Consider the following 18,476-nt stretch of genomic DNA (forward strand, 5'->3'; position numbering starts at 1 on the left):
AGTGAAAGAATGTAGCTGTCTTCCAACAGAAGATAAAGATTTGGAAGTAGGAAAACTTTGAATTTGGTGGAAAGAGGTAACCATTTGTGCAAGGAAGTGGAAGACTTGATTTGTTCCTCTAAATACATTTCTGTGCTAAGTCTTTAATAAATATAAGCTTGAATATAAACTTCACTAGCACAAAGTTAAGTAACTTAAAGCTTTTCAACTGAAAACATTGCAATCATAGTTTAAAGTAGGCACAAATTATGTCAAATCTGAGGTGCAGGATTTCAGCTTTGGTTGTAAATGCTGAGACACTATTAGTAAAATAGCAAGAGGTTTTGTAATCCCTGTCCTAAACTGACTCTATCAATCGTTTCAACTTCACCAGATGCGTATCTCTTACATCTCTTTAATATTTAAATTTTCTCACCTAAACCACCAGGAATACAGAACAGGTATGTTGTGAAGTGTACTAAAATTGAATATAACTAGGGATCATGTCAAACTTGTTTACCATTGTTTGCTGAAACAAATGACCACAAACATGTCAGAATTTCACTGTTTAATATATGCACTCATGTAAATATTTTCTTTGTGCTGTTGATGCAGTTGCATGTGACAATGTGGATCTTGGTAGATGTTACAAAGCAAACCAGTAAGTCACTGTCAACTACATTTTAAAGCTCAAAGTTTGTGCGAAGATTTGTAGCTCGGGTGCTCGTTGTTGTGGTTCTGTTCGCCGAGCTGGAAGTTTTTGTTGCAAACGTTTCGTCCCCTGGCTAGGCGACATCAGTGCTTGGGAGCCTCCTACGAAGCGCTTCTTTGATGTTTCCTCCGGTGTTTATAGTGGTCTGTCCCTGCCGCTTCCGGTTGTCAGTTTCAGCTGTGACTGCACAAAACACTATATAGGACAAACAGGAAGACCGCTAACTATCCGCATACATGAACATCAACTAGCCACGAAACGACACGACCAGCTATCCTTAGTAGCCACACATGCAGACAACAAGCAACATGAATTCGACTGGGACAACACTACTATCATAGGGCAAGCCAGACAGAGAACAGCCAGGGAATTCCTAGAGGCATGGCATTCATCCACAAACTCCATCAACAAACACATCGACCTGGACCCAATATACCAACCACTACAGCGGACAGCTGAAACTGACAACCGGAAGCGGCAGGGACAGAACCACTATAAATACCGGAGGAAACATCAAAGAAGCGCTTGGCAGGAGGCTCCCAAGCACTGATGTCGCCTAGCAAGGGGACGAAACGTTTGCAACAAAGTTCCAGCTCGGCGAACAGAACCACATCAACATTTTAAAGCTTTGATTGTCACAATTACTAATGTAATCCTAATTAATCAACAACAGATTAAGATAAAGTTAGGCAATTTGCATTTTCAGCCTGCATGAAAGGGTACATCTTAAAGTTTAATGATATTTAAGCTAAAATATAAAAGAAATCCTAGGCTTGTGGTAAGTAAATCAAAATTCTTTGAAGTTGTCACTTCCAAATGGTTGCATTTTGGATATCTGAATTTTTGTGTCAAATTTTCTTCCCAAAACAGTTTATGATAGTCACAAATGAGGATATGCTTTAGTGAAAGAGAATCATCCCTCTACGGTGTGGTATTTTTAAACTTTTGTTTAGCCTAATACTCTATTCCTATTCATAATAGCAAATCATCACCTGATTTGAATGGATGGCATCTTTTGTTGGATTGTTGTACATGTGACACTTGTATTAATCCATGCAATACCTATTTCAAAAAAAATTCAGTGAAACTAGTTGGACTTGATGACAAACATATCATTGGTGGTGGGGACAAAAGGCAGCAGCTTTAAACTTTTTTTTTATTTGTTTATAATTAAAACGCGTGGTATACAGGATGGCAGACCATCAATCTGGCAACAGTTTGCATTGTGGAACAGACTTTACATGCATCGCTCTGCAAGAAATTAATAAAAGTAAATTTGACTCTTGTCATGAACAATTAAACTTATCAGCAGGTTAATGATCTGCATGGAACAATCACTATGAAAACACTTGAATAACATATCCTCATCTGTACGTCAAAGTAATTGGATAAAAAGGCAAGACCAATCACATTCTGTTTTCTCCCCTATCATCAAATTCTGAAACAATTATGATTCCAAATATCCAATATTTCAATACTACCACACTGAGATTACAACTGTTACTTGTGCTGGTTTTATTTACCACCTTCTAGATAAGTCTTTTAATAGAATTGCTCCAATGTGGAAACAGGCCCTTTTAGCCTAACACATCGCTGCAGATTCTCAGAAGCGTAACTCACTTAGACCCATTCCCCTACCCTATATTTATTCCCTGACTTAATGTACCTAACCTACACATCCCTGAACGCTATGGGCAATTTAGCATAGCTAATTCACCTAACCTGCACATCTTTTGGATTGTGGGAGGAAACCCACACAGACAGTTGTCAGAGTCTGGAATTGAACCCCACTCTCTGGTGCTGTGAGGCAGCAGTACTAATCACTGAGCCCTTGTTCCATAACATTGTTCCATCAAAGTACATGGTGTGAAATTAGAGTTAACTTGTTCTGCAGACCTGCAGGAAATTGGATTTTGTGAGGTTAGGGTGGGATGTCTCTGGCTTACAGATAGATTGTAAGAAAATTTACATTATGATCTCCTATTATTCAAAGCCATTTACACGACCATTTCCTGGCCATTCAGAGCAATTTACATAGTAGGAGTCAACAATTTATATTTTCATCCCCTATTCTGAAATCAATAAGAACATTACAATTGGAATTCTGACTACTCCCTATAGTTACAAAAACATATTCACACCAGATCTGGCCATTAAGCGATGTTTTGCATTACATTGTTTCTGGAGATGATGTAGTCACTGCATTGTGTCTTGAGTGGCATGTAACTGTGAGGAAGTGACTGGGGGTTGTCTTGTGAGCATTACTAACTTGAGGTGTAAAGATTTAGTATAAAGGAAGGACTGTTTCTTTTGTTTTGGGAGCTTCTCTGGACACTCCTCGCAAGCAGGGTGAGGAGTGTTTAGGGTTTCTCCAAAGCTTGTAATAAATTTTGCTTGTTCACAGAAATTGGTGTTTGCAGTTGTAAGGATCTTTGAAAAAAGAAACTAACATGGTTTCAAATTTTAATTGTCTCAAAAGAAAAATAGGGCATTTCACTATGTAATGATATTACATCTTATGCAGATGTATGTAACACAAACATCGTCTGATTGTATACAGTTGGATATTTATTATTGTGGCAGTACTATGTACTCCTACCTTGCACCGTCATCCACCCCCCCACCATCCCATCTCTACCGACATACATGATATAGTACATCTATATAATGACACAACCTCTGCATGAAGTAATTGAATGCAGAGGAGGTTTCGATGGCCAAGACTCACTGTCATTTCCACCAGATTACTGAAGCAGCTGCAGATGGAGGATTTTGAGAACCCCATAATGGAACTGTATGGTACGCTGGAGCAGGTTTTGAGCTCTAAAGGAGTGAGTGGCATCCAATGGCTATTGTGGTGACAACAACACTTGATGATTATGTGACTGGTTTATATCACAAATCCACTTGGGACTAGTGTGGAATACTTGGAAGTGAAATTACTGGTTATACTGGACCTCCATTTTGGCATACATAAGATACATCAGACCAATATATCTCTTGCACCAGTTGACTTGATTTTCCTGCTGGATGGAGCCATTATGGAAGAGATGACAAGGCCACTCAAGATAAGATTCCATGCTTGGACTGAGCTAGAGGGGCATAATATCCAGATACACTATGTTGCATAATTCTGGCATGCTGTGACTACTTTCCAAAGATAAGAATTGGACGCACTATTGAGTGACTAATTGTTGTCGAGGCAAAGAACCAAGGTTTACTTACCAAAGTAAATGCAGGTTCTTTGTAATTTCCTTTTGCCCATTCCTGTTTTATAATAAAAGTTAATGTTTGTTAAATATTTAGATTAGATTAGACTAGATTACTTACAGTGTGGAAACAGGCCCTTCGGCCCAACAAGTCCACACCGACCCGCCAAAGCGCAACCCACCCATACCCCTACATTTACCCCTTACCTAACGCTACGGGCAATTTAGCATAGCCAATTCACCTGACCTGCACATCTTTGGATTGTGGGAGGAAACCGGAGCACCCGGAGGAAACCCACGCAGACTGTGTGCAAACTCCACACAGTCAGTCGCCTGAGTCGGGAATTGAACCCAGGTCTCTAGCGCTGTGAGGCAGCAGTGCTAACCACTGTACCACCGTGCCGCCCACAAAGCATTCAACTGTTTGAATGCTTTGTAACATCAACTGCTTCCACATTCAAAATATGACAACATTGTTTGTTCTGATGGGTGTTAGGGAAAGATTAGCATTCATTCATAAGCATTCTAACATTGCATGGTGCTAAGTAAAGTTAGCTTCCAAGACTCCCTTAATGATCAGGTATCTGAGAGCACGACTTCAGGTCATGGTCATTGTCAGTCTGACAGGCATCCTGACTTCTCAGCCAGCAATCAAAATTCAGCTTTCAATGTCTGGAATATACTGTGAAATATGCATGCAATGCTTTAATCAGTTTCACAACAATATCTAAATTTATGCAGTCAAACAATTCTTCAAACCAGAACAATGCCCTTCAAGTCACAGTTTGGATGTTAATGGGTACTGGACATTGCTCATTCCGAAATGAATGTGCAGTTGCTTATAAAACACATCAATGGATGAACTTTTGCCCCCAGAGAATTATGCAGTCACAAATGCACAATATAGTCATATGTGTAGAACATGAGTGAAAACAAGGACCTAGTACAAGGTGCCTCTGTGAACTTTGCAAATACTAACTGCCTCACCAAAGCAGAAAATCTTATCTACAGTCATGAATGTAAGGGTTGAAGGATATGTGAAATCTATAGCTACCTAGAATACTTTTAAAAAATAGGTAATACCTTGTGAATGTAACTTCTATTCTTCTTGGGATGAATGAAGAGGCTGCTTACATCTGACATAATACAGTTACAGTCCCACAAGAAAAAACAATCCAACATATAGGTGAGGATTGAATTTACTTACAAAGTCTCTTTTGTGCCACCTATATGCCCTCAGATTATTTTTTTCTTATACTCCCATACGTTTAAGTCCAGTCCTGGGGTATGCTGCAAAAGAGAGAACCTACTCTGTAGTGAAGCCACTTGGCCTTGAAAGTTTGGGTAGAAGACCCCACAGGCATTTGTAGATGGAAGGCCCAGACACAAGACAGTAGCCTGCCCAGATGAAGGCTCGTCCTTCTTGCCTGCAACTTCTATAGAATTGGAAATTGCAGGCATGATGGCGATGGCAGGGATAGACACCTCTGGAGTGTTCTGAGAGAAAACTTATGGGAGCTAATATGGAGCTCCAGCTCCAACAAAAGCAATGGAGATGCAAGTCTGTGGACACTTACAGAAGTTTTTGAGCACTCTGCTGAACATAGCTTTCCAGGATTCCACGGAGACAGCCAGATGCATGCATACATGTTCTAACATTGTATGGTGCTAAGTAAAGGTAGCTTCCAAGACTCCCTTAATGATGAGGGATCTGAGAACAAGCATAGTACTGATAAAGATGGTAAGTTTCTCCAAACTTCTGTTCCATTTACTGAGTGTCAATGACAAATCTGTCAGCTGCTCTGTGTCTATCTTTGCATTGGCATGAAGTTATTAATGGCTGACACCATGTGATATATTCTGCCTGAGGCTTAGCAGATGCCTTTTTGAATAATGCCTTGCAGTCCTCTGAGTTCCAGCAATCTGGGGAGTTTCTTCCTCAACTAGCTATACAGATATGCCAGTGATGTGTTCATTAGATTCTGCTCAGCATGTAATGGGCAAATGCAATGTTTGTCTTTATTCAAAAGGAATGGAATATAAAAATAGGGAAGTCCTCCTAGAATTATACAAGCGCAGTTAGACCACACGTAGAATACTGTGAACAGTTTTGTCCCCTTATCTAAGGCACGATCTACAGGCATTGGAGGAAGTCTAGAGAAGGTTCACTTAATTAACCCTGGATATTGAGGGATTTCCCTGGATTCGATTTCTTATATCTCACTTTTACAATGCCAAAAGCTACATTAGCTGTCTGCTAATACTATAAGACGAAGGAAGAGGCTATTTAGCCCCTCAAGCCTTCTCATCATTCAATAGGGTCACTGGCTGACGTGGTATTCCTCACATTCAGTTTCCTGCCCTTTCCTGTAAGCCTCAATTCTCTTAACAATCAAGATTCTGTCTTTTCTCAGCCTTAAATATACACAAGGATTCTGCCTGCACAACTCTCTATAGCAAGAAGTTCCAACATCTTAAAGCCCTCTGAAAGAAGGAATTCCTCCTCATACAAGTCTTAAATTAGCATCCCTTAATTCTGAGACTATGCCCTCTCGTCCTAGAGTCTCCAATGAGGGGAAATATCCTCTCCTCATTTACCCTTAAGTCTCCAATATGTTTCAAAGAAATTACCGTTCATTTTGATAAATTTCATGTGAGTGGAGTCCCAATCTGTTTCACCTTTGCTCACAACACAATCCTTTCTTACTGGGAATCATCTTTGTGAACTTCTTCTGAACTGCATCCAATGAAATAATATATTTTCTTAAATAAGAGACCAAAACTGCTCACAGTACTTCAGATATGGTCTCACCAGTTGCAGTAAGACTTCCCAATTTGAACTCTATTTAAATAAGAACCAACATTCTTCTTGATTACCTACTGCACCAATGTGTTAGCTTTCAGTCTTTTGTGCACAAGTACCTCCAAGCCCCTTTTGTGTTGTAGCTTTGTGCAGTTTTTCTTCATTTAAATAACATTATTCTTTTGTTCTCCTTCCAAAATGAACTTCAAATTTTCTTATATTGTACTGTACTCCATTTTTCCCACTTACTTAACCTATCACTATCTCTCTATAAACTTTGTACCCCTGTTGTAACTTGCCTTTCCACCTACTGTTGTGCCATCTACAAATTTGGTGACATTATATTCGCTTTCTTTGACCAAGTTATTCATATAGTAACAGTTTCAGTCCCAGTTTTGATCACTATGGAAAGCCACCAGTTACAGGTTGCCAACCAAAGAAGAACCTTTAATCCCCACTTGCTGTTTCCTGCCCAGTAGCCAATTCACTATTCATGCCAAGATACCACCTTCAACACAATGGGCTCATGTGACTAACCTTTTATAAGGTACTGTATCAAATGCCTAGAGTTATCTGATATTGCCTCTCTTGCTTTTTGAATAGGGGTTTCACATTGGCAATTTTCCAATTCTCCAGTATTTCTCTAGAATCCAAGGACCTTTGGAAAATTATAACCAATGCATTCACGATTGGTGTAGAAACTTTCTTTTAGGATCCTAAGATGCAAGCCAACAGGGCAAGTAATCTTGTCAAATAGCGATGATCATGATACTTAATTCCTGCTCTATATTCTTAGGATTAATGGATATTCTAAGTATCTTCCACCATAAAGACTGATGCAAAGTATCTGTTAAACTCTTTTGCTCCATAACCATCTACCAAGATTCATTTTCTAAAAGGTGTTTGTTCACTTTGACCTCTCTCTTCATTGTCATATATTTAAAGACACTGTTATTGTCAGTTTTTATATTCATTGCTAATTTTGTTTTCTGTCTGATTTTTTTAGTCCTCCTTTACTGGACATTGAATTTAGCTAGTTTTCGGAGATATCACTACCTTTTGGCTCCTTATATGCCTTTTCTTTCAACATAATACTTTCCTTTCTTACTGAGTCATAGAGTCATACAGCATGGAAACAGATCCTTCAGTCTAACCAGTCCATGCCGAACATCATCCACATTAAACTTATTCCATCAGCCTGCTCCTGGCCCATATGTTTCCAAACCTTTCCTATTCACATATCTATCCAAATGTCTTTTAAACATTGTAGTTGCACCTGCATCCACAACTTCCCGAGGAAGTTCATTCCACATGCGGACCACCCTCTGTGTAAAAATATTTGCGCCTCATGTCTTTTTTGAATCTCCCTTCTCTCCCCTTACAAATGTGCTCCCTGGTCTTGAAATCCCCCACTCTAGGGAAAGACAACTACCATTAACTCTATTTATACCTCTTATTATTTCATAAACTTCCCTTAGGTTGCCTCTCAACCTCTTATGCTCCAGTGAAACAAGTCTCAATCTATCTAGCTTTTCTTTATAACTCACATTTTCCATAGCCGACAACATCTTGGTAAATCTCATCTGAACCCTCTGCAACTGAAAAACAAAATGGAGTGCACAGAATGCAGAGAAATAAAGTGGATAAATCTCCAGGACCTGATCTAATGTATCCCAGAATGTTGTGGAAAGTAAGGGAGGAAATTATGAGACCCCTTGCAGAAATATTTGCATCATCTATAACTATGGGTGAGGTACCTGATGACTGGAGGTTGGCTAATGCCGTAACTTTGTTTAAGAAAGGCTGGAAGGAGAAACTGGGGAACTAAAGACTTCTGTGTCTGACTTTGGTTGTGGGTACGTTGTTGGAGGTGATTTATAAAATATCGGATTTTTGGACATTTAGAGAGGCAAAAATTGATTAGTCAGTATGGTTTTGTGTGAGTAAGTTATCAAAAAGATTGATGATGGCAGAGCAGTAAACGTTGTTTATTTGGATTTTAGTAAAGCCTTTGATAATGGTAGACATGGTATGGTCTATGGCATGGTAGACTAATTAGTAAAGTTAGGTCACATGGGATTCATGGTGAGCTTGCAAATTGGACACATAATCGGCTTAAAAGCAGGAGACAGTAATAATGGAGGGTTGCTTTTCAGATTGGAGGCCTGTCACCAGCGGTTTTCCACAGTGATCTGTTCTGGATCCTCTTTTGTTTGCCATTTATATAAATGATTTGGATGAGAATATAGGAGACATGGTTAGTAAGTTTGTGGAAGACACCAAAATTGGTGGCATGGTAGACAGTGAAGAAGGTTTTCTTTCATTGCAAAGGGATCTTAATCAAATAGGTCAATGGGCTGAAAAATGGCAGATGGAGTTCAATCTGGATAAATGTGAGGTTTGCATCTTAGTACCACAAACAAGGGTGGGGCTTATACAATTAATGGTAGGGCCTTGGGTAGTGTTGGAGAACAGAGGGACCCAGGTATACAGGTACATAATTCTTTGAAGTTTGCATCACATATAGGTAGGGTGGTTAAAAAGTCATTTGGCACACTTGCCTCCATTGCTCATTTGAGTATAGGAGTTGAGAAGTCATATTGAGGTTGTGCAGGACATTGGTGAGGCCTTTTCCAGAAAACTGTGTACAGTTCTGGTCGCCCAGTTATAGGAAGGATATTATCAAGCTGGAGAGGGTTTAGAAGGATTCTGGGTATGGAAGGTTTGAATCATAGTTTTTTTTAATCTCTCTCAAAATCTTTCCTCCTTACTGGGATGTATTTTTGCTTAAAGTTATGAATTATCTCCTTAAATGTTTGCCACTGCCTGCTTACTTGGAGACAAAAAAACTGCAGATGTTGGAATCCAAGGTAGACAAACAGAAGACTGAAAGAACACAGCAAGCCAGGCAGCATTGGGAGGTGGAGAAGTCAACATTTTGGGAATAACCCTTCTTCAGGACTGGGGGTGGGCGTAAGGGGAGCTGCAGATGAAGGGGTTGGGGGGGCAGGTGGTGAGGTGGGTATAGGTGAACACAGGTAGAGGGTACGACCTGGTTGGTTGATGGGAGGAATGAATCCGGTTGATGGTTGGAAGGAAGAGTCGATGAGAAGAATGGAAAGGAGGGACAGGGCCTGGGAAGGGAGTTGGATGATGGGAAGAGAGGTTATTTGAAATTGGAGAACTCAATGTAAGTTGCCCAGGAGGAAGATGTGTCGTTCCTCCAATTTGCGGTCTGATTCGTTGTGGCAATGGAGGAGGCCAAGGATGGTCACGATGGAAGGGGAGTGGGAAGGGAATTAAAATGGGCGGTGACTGGTAGGTCAGGTCAGCCCCTGCAGGCACAGCTGAGCTGCTTGATGAAACGTTCCTTTAGTTTACGTTTGGTCTCCCCAATGTAGAGAAGACCACATCGAGAGCACTGGATATAGAAAACTAGGTTGGAGGAGAGGCAGGTGAATCTCTGTCTCACTTAGAAGGACTGTTTGGGGCCCTGGATGGAGGTGAGGGGGGTGGTGTGCCAACAGGTTTTGCATCTTTTCTGGTTGCAGGGGAAGGTACCTGTGGGTTCACTGGGGGTTGGCGGGGACAGTAATGTGAATCAAGGATTATCAGTGTTTTGGGGGTCAATACACTATGCTTGCCAAATTCTTTCTCTCTCACACTAATCCCTTTTCTTAAAGCTTATTATATATATTGTTACATAAATTTGTTGTGATTGTTATTGTTTAGATGTGGCCCCTTACTGATTAAATACCACTGTCTCAAAACTTGTCTTGAGTGAGAACATTAAATTCAACCATTATATTCCATAAAACTAAAAGGCACATCCCTTCTATCCCAAAACTAAAACAAAGAACTGCAGAGCTTGAAATCGATGAACAAACAGATCTGCAGTACCAGTGGAGAAAATATAGTTAATGTTTCAAGTCCAGTGACCCTTCTTCAGAAAATCCAAAGAACTGCTTCAGAAGCTTCTCCAACAATTTCTGTTTTTATTCCGTGTATCCCTCGTAATTTTTTTGGAGATAGTTAAAATGTCTCATGATTTATTTTAATAATCATTTATTAACATATTTGTTCATCCACCTCTTTTCTGCTACTGGGTGATCCGCACTATTCTTTCATTGGTCATTTCCTACCTTTTATATCAAGCTATACAGATTCTGTTTTTTAACCTTCTGTTAGTTTTGTCTTTTCTTTTCACAGTGCAATTTCTGCAGAGATGCTGAACCACTCGACTGGATTGCCATCTGCGGAACCAGGTGCCTACATTTGCCTCGATCAAAGATGGCTGCTGTAAGTGAGGTAGCTGCCGTTGCGCCGTTCTTGATCACGTGATAGACGGTGCGAGCGCGAGGGAGCTGGGAGCTGAGCTGGTGTCGTTGAACTGCGCGGGTTGCAACCATGTCTTACAACTATGTAGTGACAGCGCAAAAACCGACGGCCGTGAACGCTTGCGTTACCGGTAAATATTCTCGACAGGGAAAGAATCGCCAATTCCTCTTCTGCTCACTTCTCCCGGCGTGAAAAAAGTTTGGGTTTTGGGGAAGGAAGTGCGGTGGGATCGGGCTGGTAGGGTCAGGCCTTAATTAAGGCCTAGTCACAACATTCAACGTAGTGTGTTAGCAGGTAAATGCTGCAGCACTCTTTGGAGCAGTTAGGAAGTGCATAGTTGATTCTTCTTGGTACTTATGCGGCTTAATAATTGGTGCAAGATGTTAATATTAAATGAGCATTCGCTGTATAAAAAGGTGTGACAACTCTTTGTCTATTAATAACTTCTATTAAAATTTTGGTACATGAAGCTTGTGGGAACATTCTCCCCAGATAAAAGCTAAATGAAGTTACTTCTTGAAAATATTGTTCCTTTTTAATATTCATTATCTGAACACGAAATTTTTGTTTCGGCAGTTCCGTTATTTGCTCAAAGCTGTGCACTGTTTGAATAGTTAATTGTACAAAGAACAGGGCAGAAGGATCTTAAATCACACAATGTATCACAATTTTTTTTCTTGAATGTGTTCAGCATGCTGCATTAATCTGAATGCCCGTAACCCTTTTATGTTTAAAGTGGACATCCATACTTTATGACCTTAGATATTTTCTAACCAGACTCAGATATGTTATTGCACATCTCTAAACAGGTGCGAATTGAATCTATACTGTGGATGTCTGTAGGCAGTCACACAATTGTGTTTCACGTCGATTAGATTTGATTTTCCACCCATGTAAGACTTTCAAGTAGGGAATGCTGGAAAGTGAGAATTGATATTTTCCTTAGCTTTTGAATGCTAATCCTATATTCTTGTGTTGCATAATTTCCCCTCCGTCAGGTGGTCTGGGGCTTGACAGTCGATTTGAGTTTCATTAACATGATCTTCAAGTTGGCATGGACCAATATGGACTGAAGGGCCTGACTCTGTGCTGTCGGACTCTATGATGTTAAATTAATACATGTACTGAGTGATTCCTTGAAGAACTTTATCATGTTGTTTCTGCATAATGCTTAAATCCAAAAGGTAGTTTCTGGCTTTGTGTTTTGCCATTTTTTTTAAATTAAAAGGTTTTGTCGATTTTCTTTTTCCTGAAAGGTGCTGCCCTTTGATCCAGCCTAGTACACATTTCGTGTAAATTGTGATACTTCCCATTATAAGATAATTTGTTACAGTTCTAAGTAGGATACTACCTTTAGAATGGTTTACTGGTTAACAGACAGCATGCAAAGTGGGAGATCTAATGGGTCATTTTTCAGGTTGACAAGCTGTGATTAAAGATATGGTAACATATTAGTAAGATATGTGTTTTTGCCCTATCTGTTGACAATCTGTATCAAGTTCAGATGTAGGGGTAAAATGTAAAGATTTGAGATTATCCAGAGTGGAAGTGTGAATTGTAGGAAAGATGCAAAAATGCTGCAAGAGGAATAGAATGTTGGGAAATAGATGGTAACATCTTGAAAAATGTCAGTATTACAGAGGAAGTAGTGCTGGATGTCTTGAAATGCATAAAGGTGGATAAATCCCCAGGACCTGATTAAGTGCACCCGAGAACTTGGTAGGAAGCTAGGGAAGTGATTGCTGGGCCACTTGATGAGATATTTATGAGGTGCTGGAAGAGTGGAGGTAGGCTAATGTGGTACTACTACTTAAGGTAGTAAGGGCAACCCAGGGAAATAGATACCGGTGAGTCTGTCGTCAGTGGTGGGCAAGTTGTTGGAGGGAATCCTGAGGGACAGAATTACACTTATTTGGAAAGGCAGGGACTGATTAGGGATAGTCAACATGGCTTTGTGCATGGTAAATCATGTCTCACAAACTTGATTGAGTTTTTTGAAGAAGTTCTTGTGGAGGAACCTTGTCGAATGCCTTACTGAAGTCCATATAGATCACATCTACTGCTCTGCCCTCATCAATTCTCTTTGTTACTTCTTCACAAAACTCAATCAAGTTCGTGAGACATGATTTTCCAAGCAGTTAAGATTAGAGAAGCGCTGGAAAAGCACAGCAGGTCAGGCAGCATCCGAGGATTAGGAATATTGAAGTTTCGGGCAGGAGCCCTTCATCAGGAATGAGGCTCGGAGCCTCCGGGGTGGAGAGATAAATGGGAGGGGAGGCTGGGGCTGGGGAGAAGGTAGCTAATCATTGCAACCTTTTGCAATGAGATAGAGACTCATTGAGATCTTTGTAGAGAGAGGAGGAGAACCTCTCCAAGATAGGCATATATCCCTAATCAGTCCTTGCCTGTACCGCTCGAGGCTGAAGGGTGATCGTAGAGCTTTATAAAATCATAAGGGGCATGGATAGGACAAATAGGCAAAGTCTTTTCCCTGGGGTGGGCCAGTCCAGAACTAGAGGGCATAGGTTTAGGGTGAGAGGGGAAAGATATAAAAGAGACCTAAGGGGCAACTTTTTCACGCAGAGAGTGGTATGTGTATGCCAGAGGAAGTGATGGAAGCTGATATAATTGCAACATTTAAAAGGCATATGAATAGGAAGGGTCTGGAAGAATATGGGCAAGTGGGACTAAATTGGGTTGGGATATCTGGTTGGTATGGGCGAGTTGGACCGAAGGGTCTGTTTCCTTGCTGTACATCTCTATGACTTGGAGGATTTGGATGGGAAAAATGGGCAAAATTTTGACAGATTGAATCCAGTTGGAAAAACGTGAGGTTTTCCACGGGGAAAAACAATGTTTCTTAAATGGTGAGAGACTGGGAAGGATTCAACTTAACAAGCAATTTGGGTGTCCTTGTTCATGAGTCACTGAAAGTTATAACACTTGGTGGAAGCGGAGGAGGGCATGTTATGGAAAGTTCATGCACTGTCATGAAATGTATACCAATTTATTTCTCCAAAGGCCAAATTCTTACGAAAGCCTTCAACAGACATTATTTCAGTTGAGATGAATGGTATCTACAATTATTGTTGGGTCAAAATCCTGGAGCCCACTACCTAAAAGCACTGGTGCTATAACCACATATCTTCTAGATGATGGTAGATCTTGAGTTCAGCTGTGAAAACCCAATTAATGTGATAATTACTAATAATGCCCACTTTCTAATTTATGATTTTAAAAAATCATAATTAGGAAATGGGCATTCAGACTGCAGGCACAATTAAAGAAGTAACGAAGAGGATTGATGAGGGCAGAGCGGTAGCTGTGATCTATGTGGACTTCAGTAAGACCTTCGACAAGGTTCCCCATGGAAGACTGGTGAGTAAGTTTAGATCTCATGGAATACAGGGAGTACTCACCATTTGGATACAGAGCTGGCTGAAAAGTCAAAGACAGAGGATGGTGGTGGAAGGTTGTCTTTCAGACGGAAAGTCTGTGACCAGTGGAGTGCCACAAGGATCGGTGCTGGGTCCACTACTTTTCATCATTTATATAAATGATTTGGATGTGAGCATAAGAGGTATAGTTAGTTGCAGATGACACCAAAATTGGAGGTGTAGTGGACAGTGAAGAAGGTTACCTCATTACAATGGGATCTTGATCAGATTGACTAATGGGCTGAGAAATGTCCGATGGAGTTTAATTTAGAGGTGCGAGTTCTGCATTTTGGGAAAGCAAATCTTAGCAGGACTTGTGTACTTAATGGTAAGGTCCTAGGGAGTGTTGCTGAACAAAGAGACCTTGGAGGGCAGGTTCATAGCTCCTTGAAAGTGGAGTCGCAGGTAGATAGGATAATGAAGAAGGCGTTTGGTATGCTTTCCTTTATTGGTCGCAGTATTGAGTACATGAGTTGGGAGGTCATGTTGCAGCTGTACAGGACATTGGTTAGGCCACTGTTGGAATATTGCGTGCATTTCTGGTCTCCTTCCTATCGCAAAGATGTTGTGAAACTTGAAAGTTTCAAAAAGGATTGACAAGGATGTTGCCAGGGTTGGAGGATTTGAGCTATAAGGAGAGGTTGAATAGGTTGGGGCTGTTTTCCCTGGAGTGTCGGAGGCTGAGGGATGACCTTAGAGGTTTACAAAATCATGAGGGGCATGGGTAGGATAAATAGACAAAGTCTTTTCCCTGGGGTGGGGGCGACCAGAAATAGAGGGCATAGATTTAGGTGAGGGGGAAAGATATAAAAGGGACCTAAGGGGCAACTTTTTCACGCAGAGGGTGACACGTGTATGGAATGATTGGTTAGAGGAAGTGATGGAGGCTAGTACAATAGCAACATTTTAAAAGGCTTCTGGATGGGTACATGAATAGGAAGGGTTTGGAGGGATATGGACCAGGTGCTGGCAGGTGGGACTAGATTGGGTTGGGATATCTAGGTGACATGGATGAGTTGAACTGGAGGGTCTGTTTCCATGCTGTACAGAAGAGTCCAATTGATAATCCCCCTTTGTAGAGGGATCAGAATGAAATGTTTGTTTCCTCTTCTGGAAGTTCTGTAGGATATGAAGACACTCTTCTACAGTTCACAGCATTCTAGAACGTCATTCGTAATAAACGTTGGCAAGTTATTTTACTGAGTTGCATCATGGCTGATTCAAAATCTTATTCTTGTCTTCAAAGGCACACCTTTCCAGTATAAGATCAGGAAGGAGAAAATCTAAAGCTATCTCTAATAAATCCAATAGGATATTTAGGAGAAGGGATAACTTGAGCGAGAGAACGTACAATTAAATGTAGATGTGCTAGGTAAGCATATGAAGCAGAAATAAAGAGAAGAGTATGCTGATTGGGTAAGATAACGAAGGGAGCAAGTAGGTTTGCTGTCTTGTATTGGGCAATGCATTTCTTAATTAAGATAGGGCTTCTGAAGTTTGTGAAAATAAGCTGTTTTGTTGTGACTGTTTGACTGGTGGCTTTGACATTTTCACTTGATTTTCTTTTGGTTGCTCTTTAGTGGGCACAAGGTTCAATTGAAGGGAAGTTTTTAAAAGATCGTGAAAGTGGAATCAGTTGATGGAAATAAGGAATAACAAGGGAACAAAGTCACAGGTGGAAGCCATCTATTGGCCCCTGCAAAGTTCCTTCACTGAGATAGTGTAAATCTGGAGATAATAGAGATGCGCAAGAAGAGCTGTACAATTGGTGATTTTAATCAGCATATGAATTAGACAAATCAAGATGAGCAGGATAACATTGGTGATGAATTTGTAGAGTGCATCACAGATTGCTTCTTTGGGCAGTTCATTATACAACCTAGCTGGCTGTTTTAGGTCTAGAAATTTGTAATGAGCTTGGATTAATAAGAGACTTTATCCTGAACAGTACAGCATGGAAACAGACACTTTGGTCCAATCCGTCCATGCCGACCAGGTATCCAACCCAATCTAGTCCCACCTGTCAGCACCCGGCTCATATCCCTCCAAACCCTTCCTATTCATATACCCATCCAAATGCCTCTTAAATGTTGCAATTGTACCAGCCTTCACCACTTCCTCTGGCAGCTCATTCCATACATGTACCACCCTCTATGTGAAAGAGTTGCACCTTAGGTCTCTTTTGTATCTTTCCCCTCTCACCCTAAAGCCATGCCATTTAGTTCTGGACTCCCTGACCCCAGGGAAAAGACTTTGTCCCTCATAATTTTGTAAACCTCTATAAGGTCACCCCTCAGCCTCCGATGCTCCAGGGAAAACAGCCCCAGCTTGTTCGGCCTCTCCCTATAGCTCAAATCCTTCAACCCTGGCAACATCATTGTCGATCTTTTCACATGACATAATTTGAAATTCTGCATGAGGGAGAGCAACTCCAGTCTCAAAACAGTTTCCTCAGCTTATGTAAGGGCAATTGCAATGGCCTAAGAAAATACTTTTTTTAATATGAGCAAAGGCAGACATTTTAAGTAGGTATTTCATAATGCTCAGCAAAGAGCTATTCTGGAAGTTAAATACTTGCCTTTAACAAAGGAGACTATCTTATCCAAAAATAAGGTATGTAGCGCAGCGTAAAGTAATGCTTGGCTAGACGGTTAGAACTATTTTAGGAACTTGGTGCCGGTGACTAAAAAGATGATGATAAGTGAGAAAACTGGTTATGAAAGTAAATTCACAAATATTAAAACAGCAAAAGCTGCAACAAGTTAAAAAAAGTAACTAAAGTGTGGAATCCTTGGAGGAGAATTAAAAAGGAAGTGGGAAATGGCGCATAATTTAAACCAATATTTTTACATAAGACTTCACTACAAAGAACACGATAAATATCGCATGGACAATAGCCATGCAAGATGCTAATAGAAGGAGCAATCTTGAAACAGTCCCTATCATGAGTGACAAAGTATTTGACAAACTAATACTACTAAAGGCAAATAAGTCACCAGGACCTGATAACTTGCATCCGTGGGTTTTAAAGGAAGTGATTGGAGAGATGGTATATTCCTGAACTAACTAGATTTCGAGAGGGTTCCATTAGATTGGAAAATTGTTAATGTCTCATCCTGCTCAAGAAGAGGTGGAGACAAATCAGCAAATTATAGGCTAGTTAGCCTAACTTATTGTTCGGAAAAGGCTGATGACATCCAAGATGGCGGCAGAGTAGCAGGGCTGATTGCTGGTGGGCTCTTGCCTGGGGCTCATCTCCTCCCACCTGCTTTCTTCTAACTATTTTTCTTTTCTTTGGGTTAGTCGGTGGCATCAGTAAGCAGCAAGAAAGGGCCGTGGGTGGAGTGGATGCATCCTCCTGGTGATTGGAGGCGGTGGCAGTCGTGGCATCTGCTGGCATTTGGACGCGGCAGCACCAGCAAAGACGTCCTCATTCAGAGCTTCAACAGCATTGGCAAAGCTTTTCCAGCGATTGGAGGTGGTGGCGCTGGTACGGTTACAGCTGAGGAGGGCAGCTGGAGCTGTTGACGTAGCACCCTGGCCTGACAAAGCTGGGGACTTCTGGCATTGGCAAGGTTGTAGCAACGGTAGCCTGGTGCAGGAACTCTGGCGCCATCAAAGCGGAAGCGGAGTCACAGACTCCTGATTGCAGTTGCAGTAGGCCCAGAGTGGGGACTCCTGGTTATTGAAGAGGCAAAGGTGGTTGCAGAAGTTGGGACTCCTGGTTGTGGGGGGGAGGTGGGCCCAGTAGAGATAAAATAATGGCTGAAGAGTGATGAGTCCAGCGCAGGCAGTGTGGGTGGCAACACCGGTATCGCTGGTGAACAAACTCAGGGCTCGTGGTGGAGGCAGTGGAGCAAAGATAGACTTTCTTTTAGTTTTATCGTTTTCCTTTTTAATTTTAGTCAAAATGGTGCCAGATTGTGGCAATAGTTCAAGCTTTTCACTGTATTTTACTGTGTAACTCACTGTAAAGTGCAAATGACAAATCATTCATT

At 41.0% G+C, this 18,476-nt stretch overlaps 1 protein-coding gene across 4 annotated transcripts in view; it reads left to right on the forward strand.

Annotated features, from left to right (window-relative positions):
• Nucleotides 1-10,983: 10,983 nt before the first annotated feature.
• Nucleotides 10,984-18,476, forward strand: part of ddb1 (damage-specific DNA binding protein 1) — an 89,482-nt gene continuing 81,989 nt past the window's right edge. The window contains exon 1 of one of the 4 annotated variants that reach the window (XM_043706087.1): nucleotides 10,984-11,002. Coding sequence is in view for 2 of the 4 variants with exons in the window: in XM_043706084.1 (XP_043562019.1) it covers nucleotides 17,827-17,968 (142 nt within the window). In the remaining 2 variants the exon portion in view is untranslated. Of the gene's footprint in view, nucleotides 11,003-11,075; nucleotides 11,172-11,221; nucleotides 11,336-17,811; nucleotides 17,969-18,476 lie in introns of those variants that run through there. The other 3 variants (XM_043706085.1, XM_043706086.1, XM_043706084.1) reach the window with 3 other exon arrangements.

This window comes from Chiloscyllium plagiosum, chromosome 16, assembly GCF_004010195.1.
Source record: "Chiloscyllium plagiosum isolate BGI_BamShark_2017 chromosome 16, ASM401019v2, whole genome shotgun sequence".
Taxonomy (NCBI): domain Eukaryota; kingdom Metazoa; phylum Chordata; class Chondrichthyes; order Orectolobiformes; family Hemiscylliidae; genus Chiloscyllium; species Chiloscyllium plagiosum.